Raw genomic sequence first — 22,633 nt, 5'->3', positions numbered from 1 at the left:
GGACCCCCCGGATCAGTGCCCGGGTGGGGACAGCGCCGAGACCCCCTCACCGGGAGCCCGCTACCGCCGCCTCGCTGAGGGAACGGCCGGCAGCGCGGCAGCAGCCACCGCCAGGGCCTGTCCCCTCAGGGCCGCCGGTTAAACACCTGAAACACCACACAGGAAAATCACCACAACTCCCGCCGCTCTCGGTAAAGTCGCCGTCGTGGCTTTATTGATTCCAAATCAGCTGAATTTAAGAATGGTTTTGGTCATTTTACAGGGCGGGGGAGCACTGATGTGAGGCAGCAGGGTTAAATGTTTCCGCGCAGGACCTTAGTGTTTTATTTATACCTCTGCGCCGCTTTGAGAGCAGGTGGGACAGGTACAAAGTACATTGGCAAAGGCGTGGCGGGCACAGCAGAGCTGCCGGCTGAACCGAGGCCTCCTCAGGTAAAACCCACTGCGCTCTGCAAGCGGTTCGAGCTGTAGTAAATGTTAGAGCGACCTAGTGATTCCTGTTGCTAGTTAAATGAGATGGCAGGTGGCTCGTGTTATTGATAAGGATGTTCTGAGTCTATTCTGAGGAAACCAGATGTAGCGAGACACAGGAACAGGAACAAATAAATCGTGGACTGAAGGACAAGAAGATGACCAAATGAGGGAGATAATAGAAACGTGGGCCAAAGCCAGAAGGACAGTGATTTTTTTTTTCTACAAGGACCCCCGAGTTCAGATAAAGGACAAACTGAGGAAGATGAGAGCCTTCATCCTGACGACCACCAGATGGGGAGAGAAGACCCTAACACCACGACAGAGCATGCGTATCTATTAGTATGGATATGTATTAGTAGGTGGGATAATTCCCAAAAATAGAGAATTGTAATAACAAAGCGGGGGTGTATAATGACCACTAAAAACTTTGTCAGGTGTGCGTGTAGGTGGAACGTAGATTCCCCACGCACCCAGCACTGCTTTGCTTATCTCTACTACAATAAACTTCTCTTGAGCATAGACTCTGTCTGTGTCGAGTAAGTTTATCTATCACAGAGCTGCAGGACGTGTGTCCCCGGGCTGCAATTAGTGCCCGGGATGGGTTTTAAACAAAGAGACTAGTTCCCTCGACGTAAAGATTTCAGTGGTAGAGGAGGAGACCTCCCATCCCTCCGGGATGAGGCTGCACCTCCGCCTCGAGTCTCCACGTCAGTCCTGACTCAGCAGGGATGACAAAAGGCTCCGGTGTTTCTGGGAAGGGTGGGTGCCGAGCAGCCCGCCATCGAGGTTTGGAGACAGAGGCTTGTTATTCGCAACTGTGATTTATGTCTTCAGGCTACACAATACGGGCAGCTCTGCCAGGCACAGAGCGCAGCTGTGGCAGCATGTGGGTGACGTCCAGCTGCGATCCCAGTCGATACAAGGCAGAAAGACTGTTTCCCACTGGGGCGTCCCCCTCTCCACTCCTGGGGAGAGAGCTGGTGAACAGGGGAGGGAAACAGACCGAGCTGTAACAGACGAAGGGATTTTAAGGCTGGAGATTAGCTCCTGGATTCAGCCCTGGAGCAGGTTCCTGGCCACAATCATCCGCATCACTTCATTGGTACCTGCAGCAGGACAAGGGCGCAAAAGACAATTAGGAGATGGTCCAATTCTGTCCCCAGTGAAAGCAATGAGACTCTGTCCCTGATCTGCAGTCTCCAGCACAGAAAAGCTTTTCCCACCAACTGAGGTGACATTTGGGAGGCGCTGGGCCAAAATACAACTGCCAAGTGCCAACACATTGCTTGGGAAAGGCTTCAGAGTGCTACATGCTGGTCCTGCTTTTTATTTGGGCATCGAAAGGATGTGGGCACCAGGCATCAAGCAGAACTGGATATATACCAACATCTGAGTTCTCTGCTTTTCTATTTAACACGTAGAAAGACACTAGACCCATTTGGTATTGGAAAGAGTATTTCCCTTATCAGGCACCCTTTTGGTAGGCAAAGGGATTTCAGAGCCTGTTCTCTCCCGGCTTCCCTGCCAAGTCACTGGTAATAAGAGTGTCCTTTACCTTCCAGGATCTGGTGGACTCTGACGTCTCGCACAAACTGCTGCACAGCATAATCCTTCAGGTAGCCATAGCCCCCGTGCATCTGCAGAGCCTGGTTACAGATCTAAGAAGACAACATTGCTGGTGAAGTGACTCGTGTGGTGTCGAGGACAAGTCAGTGACAGAAGCTGGGTAAGAACCCAGGAACCTGGGCTCATTTTTTTTTTTTCTGGTCACCTGATCTCTTAATAAAGTGTGGCGTGACATCGAGGTGCTCTCAGTCCCCATCAGTGCTGCTCTCAGCGCTATCACGTTACCTAAGTGCTGTTTCACATTAATGGCGCGTTTATGTGAACATGATAGCATAGAAATACCCAGGAAACACTTTGCTTAATGAAGGCAATTTTTGCTGCATTTCCATGGTGCTGCTGATGCAAAAAGCAAAACGGCAGATCACCATCTAGCGGTTAGTCAGCCGAGGAATCTGCTCAGGGCTCTGGTTTCAACTGAAACATGACTCCACATGTCATTATCTGTCAACTTGGGACATAAAACTTAATAAATAGCAAAAATGCGGAGTGCTAAGAAAACATGGTAGCTTCTTAATGACACTGATCTAGGAAGTGTCAAGGTGCAAATTTCCTTTTCCTTTCTTTTCTTCCCTTCTTGCTTTCTCTTTTTAGGGACATTTTGTGATACTATTTTATTTTTCAATGGTCTAGGAAAGACCAACTCACTACCTAGTAGCGATCAGCCTCCAACATGCATATTATCCTTTGAAAATAAAAACGCTGTACTCTCTGTCCTTTCTCCCTACTTAGTCCCCTGGAAAATAGTGTAGAAAGCACTGGAGGCCAGGAGGCCCAAACTGTGGAGAGGCTAATCCTGCAGCCTCCACAGAGTGCAGAATCCTGTCCTGGAAAACATCCTGGTCCTAAAATGAGGCTTCTGGTTCAATGGATGTGCTTGGGTCTGGGTCCCTACGGTGTCAAGCTTTTTTATGACATCCTGGGCACAAAGAGGGGTCTCCCAGTGTGTAGTTACGATGCCAACTCTAGTCCAAGTAACGTACCGCAAAGCACTCATCAGTCGCAAAGAGCTTGGCCATGGAGCACAGCACGGCCGCATCCTCCCGTCCCTCCTGCAGCGCCCGCGCTGCGTTGCGAACCATGAGCCGCGCTGCCACCAGGCGCGTCGCCATCTCCGCCAGCCCGAACTGCAGGTACTGCCAGCAGGAGAGGAGAAAATTAAGTCAGCGTCTTTGGAGGGTCCTGCATCACATCGCCATCACCTTCAGGCAGATGTCAGGCCTGACACGCTTTCCTTCTCAGGAACAGCACGTTCCTGACTTCTCCAGGGAAGACCCTGTGGAGTGAGTGATGGGACCGCCAGCCAGGACCAGAAAGAGCACAGATCCGAGGGAGAGGTTACCTGGTTGTTTGCTAGGGGTTCCCCAAACTGTTTGCGGACAGTGAGATGTTCCTGAGCCAGAAGAACGCAGGCATGAGCAGCTCCTAATGAACAAGAAGCTGGAGGGAGAAGCCAAGGACACAGAATTAATATGAAGTGAATGCAGACAGGCAACAAGATGATCCTGCCCTCCTCCCTTTGCTCTCGGCTGTCTTTCTTACCAATGTTTATCCTGCCTCCATTCAGTCCCTTCATGGCAATGCTGAAGCCCTGCCCTTCAGCTCCCAGCCGGTTGCCAACAGGGACGGCGCAGTCCTCGAAGATCACAGCTCGAGTCGGCTGGGAATTCCAGCCTACCTGGGGAAAAACGGAGCACGTTGCAGACTGCCTGAGGAGCAGCACAGCAGAGCTGCCCAGCCTGCTCTCAACCCCTCACTCTCATTGCTAAACCGCCACAGAGCGCTTGTGGTCTATGTGGTTTGGCTTAGTGTGCTGAGTTGGAAACTGCAATGCATGTATTTGAGAAGAGGCACAGATCCAACGAACCCTGATGTTCCTGAGATTAAAATCCTTCGCTTACCAAAGGGACAGGTATTGAGCAAACTTCACCAAAGCTGGACTTGGCTTGGAAAAAGCACCCCAGGCTAGGACTCCAGTCCCATCCAAGAAGAGATCCCTAATGCTTTGCACAGACTAGCTTGTCTCAGTCCTGCGCTTCCCTCAAGCACACAGCAAGTAAAACAAGCCTCTTACCTTCCTCTCTTTCTTGCCAAAGCTGAGCCCTGGTGTCCCCTTCTCCAGCACCAGGCAGGAGATGCCCTTGGGGCCAGGACCTCCTGTGCGACACATGACCACGTACACATCGGTGTCACCTCCGCCACTGATGAAGGCCTGCAGAAGGGCACAAGAAGAAAGGGATGGTTTTTGTATGCTAACCCTGAGCCTGCAGCAGCAGCTGGGGTACAAAGCCAGGAGGTATTTAGGGGCCCAACTCTTCTAAGCTCTGGTGAACGCTCTGCAGAGCGGGTCCTACCTTGGGAGAACACACAGAGATGAGGAGACAGTAGGAAATGGAAAGGATGGTGAGACCCAGGCCCCCTTGTGCATGCAGTGCTGTCCAGCTGCTTTAGGAGGAGCAAAGAGGTACCTTGGAGCCGTTCAGGACGTAGGTGTCCCCTGTCCGCTGAGCTGAGGTGAGCAGGGAAGCTGCATCACTTCCACTTCCTGCAGGAGGGAAGGAAGCAACCAGTGAAGCAGCAGGTCCAGAGACTACAAAACCTCACACCCCTTCCAAACTTTCCAGTGATTACACAAAAGAACAAGGAAACAAATTTTTTACCCCCAGCTGAGTGCCACATTCACACCCAGTTAAACTTTGTTAGGAGTGAGGGGAGAAGATTTCTTGGTTGAGGATGCTCACCTGGCTCAGTCAGGCAGTAAGAAGCAAATTTTTCCATGCTACAGAGCGATGGGCAAAACCTGCGCCTCTGTTCCTCATTGCCAAAGGTGTCGATCATCCAAACACACATGCTGGAGCAGGAGAGAAGGAGCAGCATTACAGGAGGTGAACACAGCCCTGGGAGGAGGGCAGGTCCTACGAGAACATCCCTGGCTGAACAGAGGAACAAAGCTCCATGGCGTTTGGTAAAAAGCACTAAGGTTTGAAAACATATTGCTCCACCTATGCTGCAGGAAATCCGAAGCAGCCCCAGAGGCAGCCCTGCTCCCTCCTGCCCCACGCATGCTGAAAGGGAACAGAATTAGGTGCCACAGAGGCCAGGAGGAAGGAGATCGCTTTCCATTCACCACAGACCCAGTGCCTCGTGGAACAGCAGGTTCCTACTTCACAGCCTCAGCATTCCCCTCGGCACTAAGCCCTGTTAACTCTTTGGAAAACTGCACCGGGAGGAAGGAGGCATAATCGCTCCATCTTTTTGTGCAAAGTGAGCCCATCACTGAACATGTCTGTACAAGAAGGATGGCCTTCGTCTGAGCTGGTGCCTCTGGGCTCTGTCACAGTAGGACCAAAGCACAAGGGCTTTTCCCCGGCAGGTTACTATCTATAGACAGCTGAAGTGGAAAAGCAGGCAACAAAATCCAGGCCTTAATCCCACCTTGCATGCCACAAGGCTAAAATTACTTCTTGGTGGCATCTCAGTTTTTATAGCCTCTTTGTTTACTACCATCAAAAGATCTCACAGGGACGTGTCTACCTGGGGTCCCTACTGTAAATAATAAGCAGCACCAGAAGATCTGTCTCCAGCTGGGTTTAGAGCCCACAGAACAACGGTGTTTTTCAGCCCAGCTAACACCGTCCGCCCCTCCGCAGACACACTCACTTGTGGATGCTCATATAAGCAGTGGTGCTGGTGCATCCTGTCGATAAAGCTTCAAAGATTATGGAGGTATCAAGTCGTGACAATCCAGAGCCACCGACATCTGGTTTCACATAGATCCCACCAAATCCCAGCTGGGCTGCCTTCCGCATTGTTTCCACGGGGAATATTTCCTATTGGGATGGGCAGAGACAGCGCAAATGAATATTCACGATCAATTCAATCTCAATATTCAATCTCTTTTGGTACACATGGGCTACCGAGCCCAGTTCCAAACTCCTGCAGAGCTTAAGTTAATCAAGTGGGTTAAAGAAGAGGCAGCTACCTAGACAGATAAATGCCATCTTCAGGAGGAAATTCAGGTGTCAGATGGCTGAATCACCTGGCTAGGAGAACCTCAAGGAATTTCTGATGGCTTCCCACCCCAGCTACAGCAGCAGCTTCAAATAAAATCTCTACAGATGGCATTATAGCACCGAGGAGCTACTGCAGGAAGCCCTGGGATGAGACCCCTTGTGAGGCTGCCGTACCTTTTCATCCCACTCTGCCATGTGAGGAGCCATCTCCTTGGCAGCAAAGTCAAGGGCAACTTTCTGGAATTCCTTCTGCTCCTCAGTCAGGCCGACGGATGCTGGAAAAGCAGGAAGAGATTAGAATGTGTGTCTGTTGCGGGAAGGCAAGCGCTACCACCCCTTCTGTATCCAAACAATTACAAAGTGTCTCTTAACTCACAGGGTCTCTGCAGCAGAGACCATTTCTCTGTTTCTCGAGGCCACCATGATCATTTGCGCATAGATCCAACAGTGTTTTGTTAGTTCCTCTCCTAAAATTCATAGGGATGCTGCTGTTGCCTGAAATGTGGTTACAATTAACCGTGGAAGCAATTCAGCGGGGTAGCGTTGGGGAATCCCATGGGAGGCGTCTGGCCAGGACACAGCTGTTCTCCTGGTCACCGGAGACATCAGGAGATGGCTTCCACCAGGAGATACTTCCATCGCAGAATAATGCGCTTAGAAACAGGTACAGCCAGCCTGGTCTATCCCCTATCGAGTGCTTCACCGAGTCTTTTTGGGATATTCCAGCTGAAAAGCTGGGAACCTCTAGCAAAGGTACAGGAATGGGAGCGGGGACATGGAATATTGAGTCCAGTGCTGGGCCCCTCAGCTCCAGCAGGACAGGGAACTGCTGGAGAGAGTCCAGCGCAGCCACCAAGATGCTGAAGGGAGTGGAGCATCTCCCGTGTGAGGAAAGGCTGAGGAGCTGGGGCTCTGGAGCTGGAGAAGAGGAGACTGAGGGCTGAGCTCATTCATGGGGATCAATATGGAAAGGGGGAGTGTCAGGAGGATGGAGCCAGGCTCTTCTGGGTGACAGCCAGTGACAGGACAAGGGGCAAGGGGTGCAAACTGGAACACAGGAGGTTCCACTGAAAGAGGAGAAGAAACTTCTTGATGGTGAGGGTGCCAGAGCCTGGCCCAGGCTGCCCAGGGAGGTTGTGGAGTCTCCTTCTCTGCAGACATTCCAGCCCGCCTGGACACCTTCCTGTGTAACCTCAGCTGGGTGTTCCTGCTCCGGCGGGTGGATTGGGCTGGGTGAGCTTCCGGGGTCCCTTCAAACCCCTGACATGCTGGGATTCTGTGATGTGGGGCCAGGAGACCCCAGGTCACCGACCAGCTCCACCCGCCTCCCCGCGGGGATCCCCGCGGCCCCGGCCCGTGCCCCGCTCCCCGCCGTCCGGCCCCTTACGGTCGATGCAGGCGGCGATCCCCCGCCGGCCCGCCGGGCTCCCCCGCCGCAGCAGCCGGGCCGCTCTCCACGCCATGGCGGGGCAGCCCGGAGCCGTTCCGGGGCAGCTGGGAGCTGTAGTCCGGCCCCCGGCGCCTCCCGTTCGCGCGGTGGCTGCGGGGAAGGAGGCGAGTCCGCAGGCCGGGCTGGAGTTTTTGCATAACGGTCACCCGCTTCCGACTGCTCTGCTCGTCCTGCAACGAGCCCAGAGCATCCTCGTTCCCTGCCCGAGGCGAGGGGGCTGCGGAGGCCACAGCCGGTGAGCGGGGGCTTGGCGTGGGTGGGAGGGGCGGGGGGAGCTTGGCACAGAAGGTGGAAAAGTTGATGCCAGCCGCCTTGGCCAGCTCAGAGCCAAATAAAAATCTAACGGGCTGCTGACAGGAGGGGCCAGGGGCTGAGCAGCCAGCTTGCTGCCTTCCCCAAGGGCTTTTGCACGCAGGATCTCTGTGAGCAACAAGCTGAGCCACACACCCTTGGTGGGAGGCTGGACTGAGCTCTGGGGACAAGCTGTTCTCCCCTTCCCAAAAGCTCAGCTTCCTCTTGCCCAGCTCGGCTAAAGCCCGAGCGCCTTCGGGACTGTTCTCCAACAGCTGCACCAAAAAGCAGCCCCCCTCCTGCTGGTGTCCATCACAGCAGGGCTGGGAGCGCCTGCCCCCACGCCAAGGGTGCGGTTCTCAACCAGTGCCAGCGTTCACACTGATAGAGGAAACGGCCCAGCACAAGGAAGAACGTTTATTTACTCTCCACTTACTGTACAGCTTTTACAGTCTCAGATATCTTTGCTTTTTTCAGCTTGCCTGAATAAATAGTAATTCCTCCTTCTTCTCTCATTCAGGTGCTTCTCAGCAAAGAGAAGATAATTCAAAGAGACCAGAGATGCCTTGGCCGAGCAGAAAGAGGGACAAAGGAGCGGTAGCAGGTCTGTGCTGACATCCTAATTTAGCATCTCTCACTTGAGGTTCCAAGCTGTATCGAAACTACAGTCATCTTAACCCTCTGTCTTTCAAAGCCACATGTCTTACAGACAGCATTTCCTCTGTAAAAAGGTGCTGAGCATCCATGTGTGACAGAGACAAGTGGCAGGAAGCTGATGTAGTACCATCTGGAAAAAAAAATATGTATACAAAAAAATACAAAAAACCTCCCACAATACCACCAAAAAACAACAAGGCAAAAGCCTTGCACTTGAGGCAACATCATATGGTGTTTCAGGTGTAAGATGAACAAATTGCACAGTGGGCTCACCTGTGCCACTCATCTGCTTAATCAGCTCCAGCTGATAACCATCTTCTTACCCTTTAGTCACTTAATAAATATGTTGTGCTGTCTGGGTCCTGGACAAACAGAGATATCCACCCCCTCTAAACAGGTAGCATAGTGCAAGCTTAATCTAAGGTTTCCAGCTACTGCAGTAATTAAAATATCTTGTGTTGCAGCTGAACTCTACTCTTATTCACTAGACTCACCTAAATCAACTTTGTTACCTGCAATTGATTTCTCAGTGATCAATTAAAAAAAAATGAAACTACACTTCATGTGATCAACATGGCCTGTCCTGGCTTTTTTATGATTAAGTATGACTACTAAGCTATGTCTGTGCACGTGACACACAAAAAAGATATCCTTATTTCAGGTACAAACTAGAAATATTCAGATACACTGGTGCGTAACACTACTACCTTACACATTGCATGTGGGGTGCACCAAACTTCTGCTGCAGTCAAATACCAGTATGTGAAACTAGCTTGGGTGACTTAAAATGTTGCAGTACCAATCCCTGTCAGAAACAAAACGGTTTTTGTCTAGATGCTCCTTCCATGTTGTTGTTTCTTTTAAGATAAAAAGGAGCCTGATGCTAAAATTGCCAAAACCGAGGAGGAGACTCCAGATAAGGAGGAAGAGGAGAAGTCCACAAAACCTCCAGCTGGGAGTTCCAAGTCTGGATGGAAGAACTGGAAAAAGACAAAAGAATCCGACTCCGGTGGGGAGGAAAGCAAGATAACGTATTGTCACTGGCTTCTGAAATCGGAACCAGAGAGCAGGCTCGAGAAGGGAGTGGATGTGAAAGTAAGCACTGACACCATCCTTACTCAGTGAAGTACAGAAGTAGTTTCACTACTATCCAGAGCGTTAGTGCCTGAACGCTGAGTTACAGCACCAAACAATTCGGATTGTTTGCAATATTAACGCTGTCGTGTGTTCTCAAAACCCACCTGTCTTCCTGGAAATAGAAAGACAATGTTGTTCTCCTACAGGGTGACAACCTTGGGGTTTGATACCTGTAATGCAAGAGGAAATCAGGCCCTCAGGATGCTTAGCATCTATTTCAGACTTTCCACTGCTGCAGTGTTCCTCCTTTGTGAAGGCTTTTCTTTAGCCCCTGTGGGAACCAAAAAAATCGTGTCAAGTTTGTACTGCAATTGAAGGAGCTGCTGGGAACAAATGTTTAGGCACAATGTAGACAATAACCTGAGCTTAATCTGTATTTTCATTGCATTTGGCAGTTCAGCATTGATGACTTGAAAGCTCAGCCCAATCAGACAACCCATTGGGATGGAGTAAGAAACTACCAGGTAAGGAGCACATGTCAAAGGTGGAGTCACTGAAATAGCACTAGAAAAAGGTGGCTTTCCCCACAGGTGACTTGCTCCCTTTGCCTGAAGGATTTCCATATGAGGCACTCTGCCTGTTTTTACAAGTGCATTTTGTCAGGAGTCAAAACTCCTGCTTAATTACCTCTAGGTCAAAGGGGCATTTAGGCTGCTTAATATTCTGTCAAATAATCCAGTTTTTCTTTAGCTTAGACCAGCCGTTATTTCCCTTGACACCTTTTAGAAAGTCTGTACTTACTCAAATACTGTACCTTGGCAGTGTACAGCTTTCTGTTCCAGGCCTCTCTGCAAAGGAAATCCACATGTGCTTCCCCTACGATGTATGATCCCCTTCCTATATACGCTTCCTCCTTATATATGATCTGCTCTGCTGCTGACAATTAACTTGTCTTCTGCTGTCCCTAAACGAGGGTGGCTGAGCTGTTAAATTCCCACATACTTTCCAACAAATGGCATCTTGCTCTTTAGCCTTGTTTTTGCTTCATTTCCTTGCAGCATAAAACATCTGTACAACTACTGTAGGAAACCTTATCTGAGTAGCTCTGAAGCACATATACTTCTCCTGTTAGTTCTTGTTCCGAGCTGCTTGTAATGAAACCCTGAGAGCTTGATACAAATTGCTCCAAGTCTCTTGTTTACATCCGACAGGCGAGGAATTTCCTGAGAGCCATGAAACTTGGGCAGCAGGCCTTCTTCTACCACAGCAACTGTAAAGAGCCTGGCGTTGTTGGCATCGTCAAGGTGAGTGCCTCTTTCCTGTTCTGTGTTTCAAGAGGGGTGGAAAAAGCAGTAATTGGTGGGTTATCGAACAGCTCATTAGTCCTACTTATGCCTCGGCGCCTAAGGAGTGCAAAAGTCTAATCAGAGCGGCGAATGAGCCCAGGGCATCCTGGCTCAACAGTGCAGATCACAGCAGGGCTCGCTCAGGCGTCTTTCCCCAGAGAAATGGAGCCAAACCGCTGCTCTCCCACTGACATTTCAGAGTGCTTCCAGCCAAGTCCAGTGTTGCTCCACACTCTGATTAAAATCCAATTCACTAAATTCTAGCCAGCTGAACCTGCAAGGCAGTAATATAAAACCTAGGATGCAGAAAAGCTTTTTCTTTAAGAGAACTGGTCACAAAGACTATCATCATCAACCCAGTTTTCCTGTGTTGCATGTGCTCCTTCCACATTGTTCTCTGAAGAGGTGATGATGCTTCTTTAATAGCCGTACTGTTCTGCAGTGCTTCAACCAAAGAAATGTAAAGGAAGGAAATTTATCTCACCATCAGAAGAGAGTTCAGCAAGGCCGAGATTTGCATCAGGATTATTCCTTATATTTAGCCACAGCTTTCTCAGTTTTTAACTGATGGGAACTTGTCTCACATTCTTCTCCTGTTCTGCTTCAGATCGTAAAGGAGGCATACCCTGATCATACACAGTTTGATCAGAAGGATCCCCATTATGATTCCACCAGCAGAAAAGAGAACCCTAAATGGTCCATGGTAATGTAGTAAACTAAATACAGCTCTTTCAAGCTCTGTGTGCAAGCCAAGTAAAGGTAGAAGCTTTTATGCATCATATTGCATGTCGTCTTAAGCTTCTGTCCTGGCCTAGCTACCTTTTTCTCTCTCAAGAGAAAATCCAATTCTGATTGTTTTCTCTACCTTTTCCCCCATCTCTTCCAGAAAGCTGCCAAAATGTATCTCCCTAAACTTTCAAACCTTACATGGATGCAAAACTGACCTCCATGCATGGCAGAATTCTGGGTTAGGAAAGAGAATGAACATCTTTTAATACCATTCTCAGTCTACAGCAAACAAACCTGTAGTTCTGAGGCACACTAAATTAGAGGGCAGTTGCTGTTCACAGGCCGCCTACATCCTGCATCTTAATTTTGTATTGTCCGTGACAACGTGAATGTATGTTGCTAGTGTACAGTGCTAAGATTCATGTAAATGATCACCTGCCAGAAGTATCTGCAGGTTCTTTTAGCCCTGAGCAGAGAGAAGCTTCCATACCATTATATGCATCAGTCATTTGCTTCATTTTAACATCTTTATCCCCGCAAAGATCTTATGTGACATCTGGAGGCTATGTCCTTCTCCAACTGTGCCCCTTTGCTGCCCGTCACTTTCCAGGTGGACGTCCAGTTTGTGCGGATGACAAAACGTTTCATCCCCCTCTCTGAAATCAAGGCTCACCACCTGGCACACAAAGCAGATGGAGGGCCCCTAAAGAACATGATGCTCTTCACAAGGCAACGTCTTTCCATCCAGCCACTGACACAAGGTAAGGACCTTCTCTGGACTCCTGGTGCCGTGAGGCAGCCCTCGCTCAGAGAACTTGGAAGTTCCAATTATGGCTTTTTCTTCCTTACCTTTTCAATGCAGAGGAATTTGATTTTGTCTTGGGCCTGGAAGAGGAAAAGCCACATTAAGAAACCAAGAGCAGCACTGCTTCTACCCAGCCCGCTGATGCCTCCTCCAAAACCAGCGTAATTCTCAAGTTTACTTGCTCAATCACAGCAACAAGAACCTGCCGGCACATGATTTGCAGCTCTACGTCCCTTATTCTGACACACTGTTATTTTTGCTTATTTTTAAATAAAGCCTTTTAGAATCAATTGCAGCTACTCCCTTTTTAATAGTGGAAAAATCTGCGATTTATCTCTTGAAGGATGAAACAGGTACATCCTCCTTGAGGATGTTTACTACAGGATCCTGTGCAGTTCTATGTACTGCAGAGGAACATTTTTCTTCAGAAAGGTATCACTAAGCTTCTGTCTAGAACAAGAAAATTTAAATGTATTTACACATCCAGCCTGATTGCTGCAACAACAACAGAAACACCCACCCGCTCCAGGCAATACAAACCATATCAGACAAACTCATGCACAGCATTTGACAGCCAGGGCTGGCTCTTTTTAATTGGAGAGACAAAAAACCCAAGTTTTAAAATACAGCCATTGAAAAGACAACGAATTAAGAAACATGTAAACACAGCAGAGGCTTAATTACAGGTTTCACTGCTTGGTTTAGTACTTGTACGCTCGCCCCTGCCTGCCTTGGCCGGGGAGAGAGGGAATGACCCGAGTACTGAACAGAACCACCCAGCTCAGGGAGACACAACTGCGCCAAGTGTCTGCCCCTCACCACGCCATTGAAATGCTTTTCTGTAGTACCTCCTCCTGGAGTGACCTTATGCTTCAGCTTCTCTCTAAAGATGCTCAGCACATCTGCTCCACCCCAGAAAAACAGAGGGCCTGGTGGGTAACAGGTTGAATGGTCCGTTTAGAGTAATTAAAAACGGGGATTGTTTCTAAGTTGTGGTTCCACAGGTAGGGACATGGGGGAAGGGGGCACAAAGTAGGAAAGAAAACCCAAACCAACCCCATGTAGAGGCTCATGCACCTTTTCCAAGAATCCCTCCAGAAGTGAGGAAGAGATGTTTAATAGAAATCTCCTTACAGTGCATTGTCTTGTCAGACAGTTGTCTTACATCCAGTACTGAGGGTGTTCAGCCAGTAAACAAAATACTCCTGGAATGCAGCGACATCTCCATCCATGGGGTTTCTTTAATACCACATGGCCTACAATCAAGAGGAATAGGCAAGGAAAAAAATTCAAGGTGGGATTAGAGTTGGGGGAAAGCTAGAGGGTGGTCAGCGTGCCTAAAGATAGTCTGGTATCCCCAAGGGCTCCCAGTGGGAGCTGCACTTGTCTCCAGATGATTGTGTATTGCCACAGCACAGGTGGTTCCCCCTACACGGAGCGGGGAGTAGAGTGAGCGTCAAAAGTAACATCCAGATTCCTTTGCCGTGGGAGACCTGCAGCCGGGTACCACCCTGGCATAGCAAGGTGGGTGTCTAAAGTAAGCTTTTGCTTCAGTCTTAGGAAGACACGGCTCCAGCCCATGGCACAGACTTCTCATGTAAAGAAAAGCAAGCCACGTCTTCACTATACAGAGCAGAAACATGATGTGACATGAGCATTCAGCAGAGATGAGATCATTAGTGTCCTCTACAACAGAGCGAGGCTGTCCAGCTCTACTAAAAAACACAACCTTACACGTGGTGAGTAAAAGATAACTTACTTTGGCAAGCAGAAACACACATTTATCACTGAAATACAGTAGCTGTCTTATTACATAAAAGCTCCCCTTCCCACCCAGGCCCCATTCCCTCCACCAGCACTGTTCCACGAAACAAAGCAGAAGATACTTCCATTTCCCAGCTGCAAGACAACTGTTCTACACTGAGCTGTAGAACAGAGGCAGAGGACATTGATTCCAGGGTCAAAAGCAAGCTGGACAAAACCCTAGTGAGCCACAAACTCTCAGGGAAATCCAAACAAATCCCACTTCATACAGCTCATGTCCCAGGATTTAGCGCAGGCTTGTCTCTCCATCTGGTAGGAGGTCTGACCACCTGCTTCCCTGAAGGGCATCTAAACAGCGTGGATATTCTCCAGACTCAGTCAAGTCTACAAAGCCACATCTAATTTTGAATGGAGGAGTGACTCCCTTCTGGGAATGTTCTCACGATTCTACTTAGCTGGAGACTAAAAGAAGCTTATTTTAGAAAAAAAACACCCCGCATTCAGGTTCTCAGTTCATACCCTCAGACCTCACTGGTGACTTCAGCTCAGGCCTCAGGAATGTGTCTCTGGAATCAGAGAGCTCTACCGTCCTTCCAGTTGCCACTTGGCTTCATGTAGCAGCACACACGCAGGCCATGAGCTTCTTCAAACAATTGCATCCACCTTCTGGAATTACTAATCCTCATCCTGCAGGCACAAGAGAGCAAGCAAAACAACACACACGTGTTTCTACGCTGCCGCCTGTCCCTACTACAAAGCCTGCCCAGCCACGAGGACACAGACATGAGCAGGGCAGCGTGTGCAGCCTAAGCACACTCCCAAAAGAGCCCCCATTAACTTTGCACATTCCAAAAATATTCTCTAGACCCCTCAGAGCTGGTCTGCACCTGCTCTGCAGCAGCTGGGACCTGTCTGAGTGCAGCAACCAGAGAGACTGAATCTCAGGGGCACTCGGGCAGCTGCTGGCACTCGACTAGGAAGGCACTGCCCTTGGCCAGGAGCCTTCCTGCCCACGCTACTTGCCCGCCCAGCAGCACTGGGACCTTCACTGCTCTGCACAACCTGTGCCACCTCCTGCGACATTCGCACGCATCACTCCCTCCTACCAGCTGCGGCTCCCGCTCTATGCGACGCGGCCGTCAGGAGCTCCACAGCAAGGACACGACAGCCCGCCCGCTGCCCTGGCAGCCCCAGGGCTGGCTCAACTACGTTACACAACTGTTTGTGACAAGGAATCCAACGCCAGCGTGAAGAGGAAGGGGAGGCAGCGAGGGGATAACACTCAGCATTTTGAAGCAGGCTGCACCTCGGTCTCTTTCTCCGTCCTCTACCTTCCAGCTGCTCACTGTGTCATTTCAGAAAGGCAAGAAAAAATCATCCATCCTACACAGCCCCAAAGCAACCTCCACACCGCTGGGAAGAAGCAGCAGATTTGGCCTTCACTTGCTCTCTCCCTCCCCGCTGCCACGCTGAAAAGAGTCTCGGGGCAAAGAGGAGATCAGGCAGCTCCGCAGCCTCCGCACCTCAAAGCAGCCGACCCCAGAGGAATGTAGTTGATTGGGAAGCACTGAGGTACCTTCAGCTCCGCACCACCAGCGCTCCCGCTCGCCTCACCCTCCCATCCCTTCCCACCCTATGAGTCCTTCCGAGAAAGGAATTAAGTCAAAAACGGATATTTATTTTCGTGAAGTCTCTGAAGCGGTTTTTTTTCGTCCTCCGTGCTGCTGTCCCCACTGGCTCCACAGCAGCTTTCCTCCGCGTGGCCTCTCACTGCCGGCCGTTGTTCTCTGCAGGCTGGCCGGGGGTCTTGGCCTCGGCGTGCGAGGACGTCCCCTCAAACCGCTGGGACGCGATGGCTGCTTGGTGGGACATGCTCTTCCTCACTATGTCTCCTTTCCGCCAAAGCACCACCTCCTGTAGTAACACAGCCAGCGGGGCTTGTCAGGGCTTGTGAGACCTTCTCCCGGCCCCACCCGGACCCCGAGGCTGAACCAAGCAGCTTGGGCGGCACCCAGCAAGAACTCAGCCCATGCTGGCACTTTCCACCTGCACCCACGCATATGAGGCCACCTGCAGTGGCAAGGAGAGGCCTTGCAACGCAGCCTTCCCGAAAAATTTGGGTAAAGTGCTTCTGGATGTCTGGAGCAGCTCTGTCCTGCTGCCATCGGCTGCCACATCAGAATTGATATGGTGAAGCACAGAAGCTCCACCACAGGGCAACAGAGAGGAAAAGAAATCCCAGGTGGGCACCTTCTACATGTATCCCTACCACCACACACACCTGACCTGTGTGGACCATTCCTTCTTTGCAGACTAGTCTAGTCCTTACAGATATTCAGCCAAGAACATGATTCTCTCCCATGGGAATCCCAAATTCCCAGAAGGTCCTTATAACATAGCATCCCGGAGTGACAGTCTGCAGGTCCAGGAAGAACTAACAGCTCTGTTTCTCACCTGCTGTTTGAAGTAGCGTCTCTCTTCCTCATCAATCAGCACCAGATTGAGGTAATAACGCACCGAGAACTTCTTATTGATGTCCCTCATCGTTGGAGTCAGCTCGTAGCCAGCCAGAAAGAGTCTGATGGGAATGGATTCCCCTACAAAGTGAACAGAACCTTCAGCACAGACAAAATGCACGGATATGAACTAGGAAAGCAAAACAAAATCTCACTGGGCCACAACCTTTATGACAGTTTCCACAAGTGGAGTAGGACGAGCTAAAAGACTTCAACTCTCTTCAAAAATCAGCACGTGTGGTCCATAGCCAGGATCCTACCCTTGCTGACAGCTATTCCATCTCCACTTTAACAGCACAGGACTCATTTGTGACCTGCATCAAGACAGCACTGCAGGAAAAAATGAGTAAGGTGACATTTTCTCTGGCAGGTGACTCTGCTGGGCAATGGAACTGGAAAATAAGTGGCACAAGAGATTGGCACAAAGCTAAAACACCATCTTTCTGCTCCGAGTTGCAGCAATGCCAGCTGGTGGCCCATGCCAACAGTGAATTTACATCTATTCCTGGTTCTGCCACTGCTTCATCAAAGGAATTCAGTCATTGCAACTTATTGTGCCTCAATTCTTCCTCAGCATACCAGAGAAGGAAGGGGATCATATTTAATGACCTGTGTCAACTGCCACGAGCCCACCAGTGAAACAGGATGCAAACTACTACTGAGCACACAGACTGAGCTGAATATACTGCAGGACTTGTATTCCCACCCAAAAAGACTTGAGAAGAGGAATTTTGAAGGGTTCATTTGTCTTCTCACCTCTCACAGGCGCCCCATCCATGATCTCATATTTAGCTATTGTGTCGTTCTCATGATAGACGTTGGGTCCGGTCCCCGTTGTTTCTCTCTTAATTATATCTATCTCCATGTGTTTGATCTTGATTCGCACCAGCAGGAAGTAGATCTTCCCGACAATCACGTCTTTTAAATGATACCTAGGACAAGAAGGAAGAAAAGCACCAAACTCAAACACCAGGACTCGGACTGAAGAGCGGGAACTTGCTTGTCAGTCACTTTGCTCTTATCCACAGCCCCAGCTGCAGATTTCGGATGGCATATCAACCACCTTCGCTATCCTGCTGCAAACAGCACTGCATCTTTCACCCTTTGGTCTTTTGGAAATCAACAAGAATGCGTCGCGTGATCAGATAAATTAAAACCCAAATTTCAAGCTGAATATCTGCAAGAAGCCCCTGCGACAGCAAAGCCTCCCAAACCAATTTTTAGGTCAATTAAAACTAATCCAAATGCTACACTGCAGGGAGATTTGCTAGCATCAGCTGGGAAAGATGCATTAAAAGTAGTTTTTAAAAGAGTTGTTTCCAAATTCTATGCCTGAATTAAGGTCCCACTTTAGCTGTATTTTCGAGGATCACAGGCAAGACACGCGCCTCGGGCTTCCACACCGAGCTGTCCCCTCCAGCAGATGGTTCCCCACAGCCACCAGCTGCTCCGGAGGCACTTACTTGGACTTGTTATACTCGAACTCAATGTGCAGGCAATCCTCAATCCCCACCTCCATCTTAATGGAGGAGTTGAGCTCTGGGTAGGTGCTCAGGGTGTGCACAACTATGTCCATCTCCTTCACCACGTCGTTCAGTCTGCGGCTGACAGTCGCTCGGAGAAAATACCTGCAGGGAGAGTCCCCCTCCTGTTAGGGTTGCACAGGTAGCACCAGAGACAAAACAGAAACAAAACATGGGGCTGAAAGGACTGCACTGGGCTATCCAAGCAGTCCTACTGCTACCCTGGCTTCTGGAGCAGCCAACGCCCCATGTTGGAAAAGACAGAAAGGAATTTTCAAAAGGAAAAGCAGACTCTAAGACTCGTCTAACCTTTCCTGTGTTTGTGGGCCTGAGTTGCCTAAGCACCATTTGGGGATGTGCGTAACAGTTTGCACATGGCCAAACCACTGCCCTTTTGCAAGAGATTAAATCACACCAGTCTCCACAGGCACACTTCTTTCTGCAGACCTCAGAATTTTCCAGCCCCTGCTTCGAAGCCAGTGACTGGATTTCAAGTCAACTGGAGTGCCTAGATGTGAAATACAGTTTGCAACATAAGAACAAGATGCAAGCTAGGCATCTGTTTGCTCACAGAGCACAATTAAAGTTGACAAGACTGATTACAAGGCAGCAAAAATGTCCTTGTTGGAGACTCAAGCAAACAATTTATTTTGGTTTTTGAATTACCAAAAAAAGCAGAAAGTATTTAGTTGATTCAGAAGGGATGGATTTACTTATCACTTAAATGGTGCAAAACAATTTCCATAAAGCCTGATGCATGCTTATAAAAGTAGAGCCCTCAAAGACAGCCTTTTACAACTCAGCCCGCCAAAATTCATTTGGAGTTAGTTACATTATAAGCTTGCAAGGATGTCTGGGAACGGACACTGCGCTCCAGTATGACATCAATGCAAGAGCTGGGGTCAGTGAGGGGAGGAGACTCACCGTAGCTTCACATTCTGCCCCGTGTAGGACTCGTAAGGTTTCTCCACATGCGTGAATTCGAAGTCAAATGTCTGCGATTGAGTGAATTCACCAGGACGGGCCAGGTCTTTCACGAGGGACACAAACTCGTGGTGGTTTCCTCGGTCATAGTAGAGTTCTGGGAAGACAAAAGTCCAGGGTAAGCAGTCATGCTTAATCCCCCGTGGCACAGCGAGGAAAGGCAAGAGATGTCCCAGCTGAGAGCAACTCTTTTCTCCAGATCACTGCTTCCTTCACCACTCTTCACAGAACCTACTAGGGGAGCCTGTGGCTGCAATGCTCTTCATCAGAGCGAGATGCAGGCCGGAACTTTCCTCCCCAAAACAGGAAAGAAAAGGTCCGCACAGCCTCACCTACTACAGCAAATCAGGAACTCGGCTTGCCTTAGGGTGACGTGGGTCACCTATTATCAATATTAATTATGTTCAGATCATTTGAGAAGAGGAGCCAGCAGCTCACGCAATCCCTTCCAATATTTTTCTCCACAATATTCTGGGCATTAACAGCTCTGTACCACACATAACCATCAATGAAGCCTGCCCTCCCCAACCCTGCGTGTGAGCTGCGCGACTACAAGACACCCACACAGTCCTTCTAGCAGGTAAAGCCTGAGCCAATCTGACACAGATGAGGAAACAAAAACCTCAGTCATCGGGCAGTCATATACACACAAGTTCAGCGTCAGCACTAAACCGTGCAGAGGAGGCTTCTCAGAGCTATTAGTAACGTTCAGGAACTGCAGTGAGACTCAGCTCCTTGACTCTCCGCTCCTTGAGATGCAAAATGAGATTCCGGCTTTTAAGCAATGTCTGTTTCACACACCCCTCTGCTCACCTTATCTCTGTAATGGAAATATTGGCACTGGAACACCCCTCACTTAGCTGGGCAGGCAGGTGACATAAATAAACCAACTCTCTCTGCATTGAGAACGTGTCCATTGAAAGTGCTTGTTGATGTGACAGAGAGAAGCCATGTGCCGCATAAAAAGAGGAATATATCATCTGCCCCCACGACGCAGAAGGCAACGATTGAATTTAAAGCAAGGGGAGGCAAATGTCAGCGTACTAAGTTCTCTGCTGCCTCAGAAGGGCACAGATTTGCAATTCGCAGCCTTAAGAAGAGGAAGAATTGATCTTTCCCACACTTCAGAAGACATTAGTGTTTCAAACAGGTATAAGCCATAATTTTAGGTTTTCGGAGCTATAAGGTTTCCAGATGAAAAATATTACCTGCCAATGTTTTTGGTGGCATGCTCAGGACACAGGTGAACCAAAATGTTACGCGGGTTCTGTGCTCACCACACAGGACAGCGTGTTCAGAGTCTGGACCCTGGTACCCAGTCTGGAAAAGCCATGTCTCCTGTGACACATCACTCCTTGATGTCACAGCCTCTCTACCTGCTAAATTGTCTCATATAGATACTGACCTTACGGCAGCGACAAGTCAGAACAGAAGGCAAGCTGTTTGGAGATGGAAAGCATTATGGAAGTGCCATCAGCAGTACAAACTTGAGTGCTTTAACAGAGTGGCCTGATGGCCAAAAAGCAAGGACTAATGTGCAGCCCCAGCAGCTCCCAGCACGCCCTCCTTGGGCAATAACGTGAACTCAGAGTAGTTAGTCTAAATACGTGTGGCTCAAAAGTCTTCCAAAGTGGGGAATCAGAAGCAGCACAGGGGAGACAGACCGGACCAGGAAGCAAAGTTCATGCTTAATTTCCACTGACGATCATAATCAGATAGCAGGACGTCATGAGCGAGCTCCTGATGAACTCCGTCGCATACGAGATCTCCCTGCCTGTCCTCGCCTTTCTTTCCAAAGGCAGTGTTGTGCACATCAAAAATACTAAACACCAGCAGTATCGGTGCCGAGTGGGGAAACCTCTGCTTCACTTTCCTATACCACACGATTTGCAATGCAAAGGTGGCAGGCGCAGTGATTTTGAGGGTTAAACCCGAGTATGGAGTGCCGCAGGCTCAAGGCACAAGCACCATCGCATCACTGGGAACATCCTGGACTTGTTTTGGCGTGTGGGTCTCAGGCAGGTCCACGAAACATGGGCATTGCCACTCCAATTGAGGGGCGGGTGTGGCAGCTGCCTTTCCTCCAAGAAAGCAGGAAATATTAAATCTAAATTGGTTACACGCAGAGGTAACCACAAGTTTTGAGCAACTTGAAGTCACCCAACTAACCGTGCAGGGATGTGCCGTCACCCGCTCAGAGAATAAAAGCTGGAATCAGCTGGGCTGAGCCCAGGAGCCTCAGGAAAGCTGATCGTGGGGTAGGGGCTGGGAAGGTGATTTGAGACATACGGACAAAGCCCACCCGATTGACCGTCTTTGGCAGAGCCATTGCCTCCCGCTGCACCAAATCCATAGGCACACAAGAAACGCAAACAGCTTGTAGAGCTGCGAATCAAGGCAGCCTGGAGCACACCGCCCGAGAGCTGGTGTGGCCAGGGTGTCCAGGCTCAGGACAGAAACTGAATTCTACCCTACCGCCAAGCATATGCATTTTAGAGCTGAAATCGGTGACCAAGCAGGAGTGAGAAAATAGGACGAGAGAACAATGACCTGGAAAAGGACTGGAGCTCGCTCCCTTCCGCCGGAGCTCGAGTCCGGAGAACAGACCGGGATCGCCCAGCTCGAGCGGAGGGGTGGAATAATTGCAGGCAGCCACGGGAATTCTCCGCGCAGCAAAACGCTGCTCGAGAGCGAGCGTAACCTAGTTGGGATTTCCATACCGTAGGGCGTAGGGATGTTCCTGGCCCTTGCGCCGGCGTGCGTGCAAACCGGCAGCGCGACCAAGGCGAGAGGGACGCGCCGGCCTCAGCGCAACGCAACCGGCCAGGGCCGTCCGGGCCCCCGCGCCCGCTCACCGATCTGCCCGATGAACTCCACTTTGATGCCCTGGTGCTCCAGCCGCTTGTTGGGGTGCTTGAGGGTGAGGACCACCCGCCCGGAGACGGTCTCCCCATCGTAGAAGAGGAAATATTTCTCCTTCTTGCCTTCCTCCGTCTTGTGCTCCACCCGCCGCCGGCTCTCGGCATCGCTCAGCACCAGCTCCAGCTCCGCGCTCTGCCCGAACCCGAAGAAGCTCATGGCAGCGGGAGGGGGTGCGGCCCCGCCGGGACCACGGACAGAGCTCGGCCCCCGCGCCCACGGGGCTGCGGCGCCGGGCGGGGAGCGGCAGCGCGGTGACAGCGGCCCCGCAATGCGGCACGGCCGCCGGAGAGGCGGCGGCGGCGGCGGCGGCGGGGGGACGGGACCCGGCGGCTCCTCCGCTGCAGGGACCCCGCGGCGCCGCTGCCCCCGCCTCACCGAGCGAGCGGCCGGGGCCGTCCCGCAGCGCGCATGCGGAGCCGGGGCCGCGCCGCGTTCCCCGCCCCGGGCGCCGCCGAGCAG

General features: G+C 50.4%; 3 protein-coding genes across 3 annotated transcripts; 1 reads left to right on the top strand and 2 right to left on the bottom strand.

The window, feature by feature from the left end:
* Nucleotides 1-186: 186 nt before the first annotated feature.
* Nucleotides 187-7,647, bottom strand: ACAD8 (acyl-CoA dehydrogenase family member 8). Its single transcript, XM_065652149.1, has 11 exons — nucleotides 7,498-7,647; nucleotides 6,285-6,385; nucleotides 5,758-5,927; nucleotides 4,839-4,948; nucleotides 4,566-4,642; nucleotides 4,172-4,309; nucleotides 3,640-3,775; nucleotides 3,440-3,537; nucleotides 3,081-3,233; nucleotides 2,030-2,132; nucleotides 187-1,580 (listed from the first exon to the last, which is right to left on the bottom strand). Exons 1-11 carry the CDS (start codon nucleotides 7,571-7,573, stop codon nucleotides 1,528-1,530), a joined length of 1,215 nt encoding a protein of 404 aa, XP_065508221.1. The 5' UTR covers nucleotides 7,574-7,647; the 3' UTR covers nucleotides 187-1,527.
* Nucleotides 7,648-7,649: 2 nt separating this feature from the next.
* THYN1 (thymocyte nuclear protein 1) lies at nucleotides 7,650-12,755 on the top strand. The gene is made up of 8 exons (XM_065652150.1): nucleotides 7,650-7,795; nucleotides 8,372-8,455; nucleotides 9,374-9,603; nucleotides 10,041-10,109; nucleotides 10,797-10,889; nucleotides 11,539-11,634; nucleotides 12,271-12,421; nucleotides 12,523-12,755. The coding sequence occupies exons 2-8, from the start codon at nucleotides 8,413-8,415 to the stop codon at nucleotides 12,567-12,569; spliced, it is 729 nt and encodes a 242-aa protein (XP_065508222.1). The 5' UTR covers nucleotides 7,650-7,795; nucleotides 8,372-8,412; the 3' UTR covers nucleotides 12,570-12,755.
* A 3,131-nt stretch (nucleotides 12,756-15,886) lies between these two features.
* Nucleotides 15,887-22,600, bottom strand: VPS26B (VPS26 retromer complex component B). The gene is made up of 6 exons (XM_065652182.1): nucleotides 22,108-22,600; nucleotides 19,193-19,349; nucleotides 18,209-18,373; nucleotides 17,502-17,677; nucleotides 16,684-16,826; nucleotides 15,887-16,143 (listed from the first exon to the last, which is right to left on the bottom strand). Exons 1-6 carry the CDS (start codon nucleotides 22,328-22,330, stop codon nucleotides 15,997-15,999), a joined length of 1,011 nt encoding a protein of 336 aa, XP_065508254.1. The 5' UTR covers nucleotides 22,331-22,600; the 3' UTR covers nucleotides 15,887-15,996.
* Nucleotides 22,601-22,633: the final 33 nt, after the last annotated feature.

The sequence above is a fragment of the Caloenas nicobarica genome, chromosome 26 (genome assembly GCF_036013445.1).
Source record: "Caloenas nicobarica isolate bCalNic1 chromosome 26, bCalNic1.hap1, whole genome shotgun sequence".
Taxonomy (NCBI): Eukaryota; Metazoa; Chordata; class Aves; order Columbiformes; family Columbidae; genus Caloenas; species Caloenas nicobarica.
Note: the sequence above shows the minus strand (reverse complement) of the source record. Positions and strands in the feature narration are given on the sequence as shown.